Genomic DNA, 5404 nt, shown 5'->3' on the forward strand with positions numbered 1-5404 from the left:
TTTCATTGTTAGAGCTGGGAAAATGATTATGTAATTGATACAAAATATTTAAGTGCCTTATTTGGCAACAGCATGCCTATCTCATTGTGTATTTGAGCCTCAAATGCAAAAGTACCCCCATATGGCCTCCCACACCACTGCAGTAGGGCACAACACATATCAGGCATAATTGTATATTATTTCCTTATTTAGATGTGTGTTAAAACATCGAAATTGTTGCCTGAAAGAATGAAACAAAAATGAAATAACTGCCTGGAAAGAATGAAATGAAAATTCCATGGCAATGAATGAATGTAAAAAATGAAACAGTTGCCAGGAATGAATGAAACGAAAGAATAAAGCAAAAAATGAAACAGTTGCCATGGTGGAATGAAATTAAAAAAATGAAAGAGTCGCCAGGCATGAATGAAACAGAATAAATTGCATTCTTGTCAGTAGAAATGAAGAAAAAATTGAGATGAAATGAAATGAAACAAAAAGTATTTCATTCTCGACGGCAATGAATGAGAATGACTTGGAATGAAACAGGTGCCGTGAATGAATGAAAATTCATTTCATTTCATTCACGGTAGTTAAGCAGGAACTTCTATGGTACATGCCAGGTTTTACATGATGTAAATGGCAGCTACTAGTGGTCCTCAGTCAAAACGACTAAGTTCATAGGTCACGTGGCGTGGGAAATCCAAGGCTCGGAAAGTTTATTCTATTTTTAGACGTGATCGCGCTGGAACGCGCAACTCCAAATTTTCATGCTTCAAGTGAATTGCAACGCGGAATTTCGGAACGCGCACGCCTTGGTCTCAGACACACATATAAAAGCAGGCAGTGGCGAAAAATTTTCGGACAGAACAGTTTTTTGCTTTTCTACCACGCACTCTCATTTTACCACTCGCTCATTATGTCTATCCCACAAAACGCTCTTCCCGCCGCTGTCAAGCTTCGCGAGTCCGCTCTCACTGCCTTCAAAACTTATCAGGACATGAAAGAGGGACTGAACAGCGCTGCCGCTCCCACCATTCTGGGCGTAGCCGCTAATTACTGTGTAAGTCGCGAATTTTTCTGTTATAAACTTCGTATTTTTCTATTTCTTCGAACAAAGGCTAATACTGCGCACTTGACTAGGTTCAGCTTATCGACACCAAGGATCCGTGTCTGCTTATGCACCAGCCAATGCACAACGTGCTTTTCCTTGTTAGAGGCGAGTACAATACCCGCAGCACTGGAGTTCACGCCATCGCGCCCCCAGCCGACCTTGACACTATCAAAGAATATTGTCGCGCTGTTCTCGCCGCTGCGCAGGTCGTTCCACCACCCGTTACTGCTCAAGCTCAGGCTCAGGCTGAGATTGCAGAGGTAATGGCTGCCACTAAAGCCAAGGCACGTTTATACTTATTTTGTTCATCTTTTCTCATGTTATTAACGCAGCGCGGATACATTTTGAAACAGCGTCCCCGCAAGCTTGTCAAGTCCAAGGCTGTCGTCGAGGACAAGGTCGACGAGGTCGAGATTGTCCCCAGCCCCTCGGATACCGACGTTATGATGGGTGGGTGTGATGGCCCCAACGCTATCACTGCAGCTGACACCGTGCGTTATTTTTTATTTTTATTTTCTTTCGAGCAGGACACAATTTTAATATTGTGTACCGCTTTGCTCAGATGGCAGTGGACAACCTCTTTGGTGACGAAGAAGTCAAGGACGCCGCTTCCTCTCCCAAAGAGAAAGGCAAGAAGCGCGCTGCCTCTGGTCCCAAGGTAAGCTGCTATTATTGCGTGAGTCCACTGCCACGTTGTTAACTTCATATTTTTATGGACATAACAGACCCCAGCCAAATCCAAGCGTGCCAAAACGGTCAGCATTCCCTACGACGCTGTTCCAGGCATGGACACTAACAGTCGCGAATTTCACAAGGCCCTCGTCATCGAGCATGCCAAAGGCAGTTGCGCCGGCGACAAACACCCTCGTACTGAACCGCCCTTTATTAGTGGTTTAGCAGATCTTCAGTCTTGTCAAAGTTCGTATTTATCTTTGGTTTCCACTGTAGACGCGGTGCCCGATTCTTGACTTTGCTTAGAATAATATTTTTCTAAGTAGTTTACCAGAACCGTACTAGCCGCCTTGTCTGTCATCTTTTCTTTTTCATGTTTTAAGTATTTTGTAAGATACAAATTCCTAGTCTCTTCTTCAGAGAATTGATCGTCCATTGGTAAGGCGTACGATAGGACTTTATATCCTCCCGCACCGTCTTCTTCGAAAGCTATCGCGATTTCTCCTTGATCTTTTTCAATCAAATCATCAAGGGTTGAAAAACTTTCTCAGTTTTCGGTTGAAGATCCTCTTCAGTGTGCATTTTCATCATTACTGGTGGTTTTCCTCTGTCAAAAGTGGGTAACATTGCTCTTCTGCCAGAGTTTGGATCCGTTATGGTTACCGTCTGTCCTCCGTCCGTAGAGTTTACGACCACGCTCCCTGTTAACACGTCAAAGGGCCTGCCCAATAGTACTTTATAGGCTGGGTCCCGTATTACATGCACTTGCAGGTAAATCGTAATTCCTCCGAAGTTAAATGGGACATTTTTGGCGAGACCAAGGGTCTTTTCCACAGTTCTATTTGCACTTTGCATTTGAATGGTTATATCAGGATCCCAAGGGACTGCTAATTTCTTAGCAACCTCCGCATCCATTGATACAATTTGTGAGCCACCATCCAACAAGCTCTCTACTTGACCAAACTTATTAATTACTGGATATATCGATTTTAAAGCATGGGACTCTTTAGATACTTAAATCTCCTTCGGAGTTTCCGATGAGCCTAGGCCTTGCAAATATTGCTCAACAGGATCTGTCAGGACTATAGAACCCTTTGGTATTACTCCATCATCCTCTGTTGTGCACATAAAAGTGGCTTTGATGTCCAAGTCATTTATATTGATTTTTCCGAAATTAAAATTATCTTCTTGCTTTTTAATTGGAGGTGCGTCTTTATCAACCTCCTCGACTATAGTTACTGTTCGATTGTGAGCAGTCTGAATTGGTACCTTCTTTTTAGCTAAGGCCTTAAACAATTCTTGCCTTACTCCAGGAGAAATGCTCATAAGTACTTCCGCGCTTAGAGTAACAGGTGCTTTTAACAGACTGTTCAACGCTTGTTCCTCATTTTTAACATTTTCTATTGGAGCTAAATGCTTGTATGCTATCGGGCGCTTCTTATAGAAAGGCACTGGGTCATACTCTTCAACCGATTCTTTCGCGTTACTATTTAAGTCTGGGATACCGAGATACGGTAATTGTTTGTGCCTTGGATTAGGATCCTCGACATCATCATTTCTTTCAAGTAATTTTTGATTATTTTTCAAAGTTTTCTTTGGTCCATTGAGATTTTCTGGTTTCTCGGGAGGAGTTTCTTCTTCCTCTGATTCTTCGATAATCACAACTTTCCTACCCCTTTTCTTTGGTGCGTCCTCCGGTGCCTTTGGTTCTCCAGCATTGGGTTTAGTCTTACTGGAAGGCCCCTTCATCGGACTCTTTAGTTTCCCGACTGTCCCTGAGTCTCGGTTTGAGATCTACGGGTGACGGCAAACTGTGACGCGTCTACGTCCCTCGTTTTATTGGGGTTTGTAACAAGGTTCGCAAGCATGTCGGTAAGTTTTAACACTTGGTTGTTCATGTTGAGAATCACATCGTCTCTTGTATCTCGCATCTGGTTTGTAAAAATGGAAATTTCATTTCCATTATTATTATCCGGTAGCCTGATTATACCTGGGACAACAGCTTCTTGACTAAAGACTTCTCCAGGCTCTGCAAACATATTATTTTGTAGAGTCGAATTTTGCCTACTAGCCTCCTCGACAATTTGTCGAACGGATTTTTCGCCATTCCCTCTTGGTACTGCAGTATTATTATGCATAAAATACATTCGGTTCCCAAGAAGCTTGATTTTCTTCTGGGCTACATGTGCTTCTCTATGTGGACAATTCGAAGTAAAATGGCCTGGTTCATCACAGTACCAACAGCCATCTGAAGTCATTTTATAACTCGCCACTTTGCTTTGTGGGTTACTGATATTCGGCTGTTGGTGAACTAAAGTCTCTAAGAGTTTCTTCATTTCTATCTGTGTGTTTTGTACCATATTATGAAGTTCTGAATTCTGTTTTTGATCTACTTTAATTTGATCAAGGAACGTCGCAGTAATACTTCGCAATTCTTCGAATTCATCGTGCTCTGTTTTAATTTCCTGTTCGCGCGCTTGAACTGATCTACCAGTCGATACAGCTCTCGCGTTGCTTGGGTGGTCTCGGGAGTCTCCAGTAAGACGTCCAGCGATGGTTTCTGCCATGTCTATGATGTCTATGATATCGTATGGATCCTCAGTTCTTCTAGCAGTGGTCTCATCCTCGTTGCCTTTCTGTTTTCGGTCTCTAGTTTGTTCAATATTCAAACTGGCCTTAACTTGATCAGCAAAGGAATCTGTCAGACAGCCTAAGAACATGTCAACTAGCTCTCGGTTGCTCACCAGTACTGGCGGCGCCATGAGTAATTTTTGTTGTGCCCTAAAACTTCGAGTTAAAAATTTCAACTCTGTCAAGTTCTTTTCTGCTAGCCGACTGTTTTCTCTACATACAGCTCTTAGTCCAGTTAAGGTCCCTTTTCCTGCATTTCGCGCATCAGGGTAATCTGCTATTAGAGCCTTTTTAAACTCGTCAAAGGAGCCGTCTTCGAATGTTTTAAATGCTTTCCATTCGAATTCAGTCCGTTGATCCGTATATTTTCCTAATTTCTTCTTTTTCTCCATGTCACTATTAATACCATATTCTGCGAAAAGATCTTCCATTTGGTCTAAGAAACGTAGAAGCTCAATTGGTTTCTCTTTATCGAAGAACGGGGCTCCCTTATTACCGGGTAATGGCATGGTTCTGTGTGAAGACCGACCTGTAGGGGCCGGTTCTTCTATGCTTGAACTTGATGGGTCAGGCATGATTATTGGGTTTCTTCTGGCTTTTGAGTTCGAAGATTTTGGTTCAGATTGACGAACAGCTTTCGCAGGTCGACTAGGTATAGGTTTTGGAGGTACTTCTTTTCTTAACAGGTAATGTTGTACGTCTGGCTCAGCAGTGTGTTTGGGTTTCCGTGTAGGAGGTAAGGGTACTTGTGGACCTTCTCTAGCTCTTTTAGATGTGGCTGTTTCTCTGATTTTTATGGCTGCCGTTGGCGCTGACATTGATAAACATGTAAAAGTACTAGAAGGGGTCAGTGTATTGCCCGATTCTGTTGAAACGTCTAGTGTACAATGTACACACGAGACACCGTCAATGCAGGATCCACAATGACACGCCCGCCGTTCAGGCAGGATGACGAAGAGCTTTGTGCGTTTATACTGCTCCGCAACAAGGGGAGTTAGTAGTACATGC

The 5404-nt window shown here is 42.9% G+C and overlaps 3 protein-coding genes across 3 annotated transcripts; 1 reads left to right on the forward strand and 2 right to left on the reverse strand.

Moving 5' to 3' along the window:
• Positions 1–898: 898 nt before the first annotated feature.
• LACBIDRAFT_308564 (uncharacterized protein) lies at positions 899–2061 on the forward strand (the record flags this gene model as incomplete). Its single annotated transcript, XM_001875564.1, has 5 exons — positions 899–1042; positions 1123–1377; positions 1426–1543; positions 1621–1751; positions 1819–2061. 5 exons carry the CDS (start codon positions 899–901, stop codon positions 2059–2061), a joined length of 891 nt encoding a protein of 296 aa, XP_001875599.1.
• Positions 2062–2284: 223 nt separating this feature from the next.
• Positions 2285–3514, reverse strand: LACBIDRAFT_308565 (uncharacterized protein; the record flags this gene model as incomplete). The annotated part of the gene is made up of 2 exons (XM_001876004.1): positions 2285–2769; positions 2815–3514. The coding sequence occupies 2 exons, from the start codon at positions 3512–3514 to the stop codon at positions 2285–2287; spliced, it is 1185 nt and encodes a 394-aa protein (XP_001876039.1).
• Positions 3515–3522: 8 nt separating this feature from the next.
• LACBIDRAFT_322542 (uncharacterized protein) lies at positions 3523–4971 on the reverse strand (the record flags this gene model as incomplete). Its single annotated transcript, XM_001876005.1, has 4 exons — positions 3523–4475; positions 4510–4546; positions 4618–4832; positions 4926–4971. 4 exons carry the CDS (start codon positions 4969–4971, stop codon positions 3523–3525), a joined length of 1251 nt encoding a protein of 416 aa, XP_001876040.1.
• Between the last annotated feature and the right edge of the window lie 433 nt (positions 4972–5404).

This window comes from Laccaria bicolor, genomic scaffold, assembly GCF_000143565.1.
Source record: "Laccaria bicolor S238N-H82 LACBIscaffold_3 genomic scaffold, whole genome shotgun sequence".
In the NCBI taxonomy this organism is placed as follows: domain Eukaryota; kingdom Fungi; phylum Basidiomycota; class Agaricomycetes; order Agaricales; family Hydnangiaceae; genus Laccaria; species Laccaria bicolor.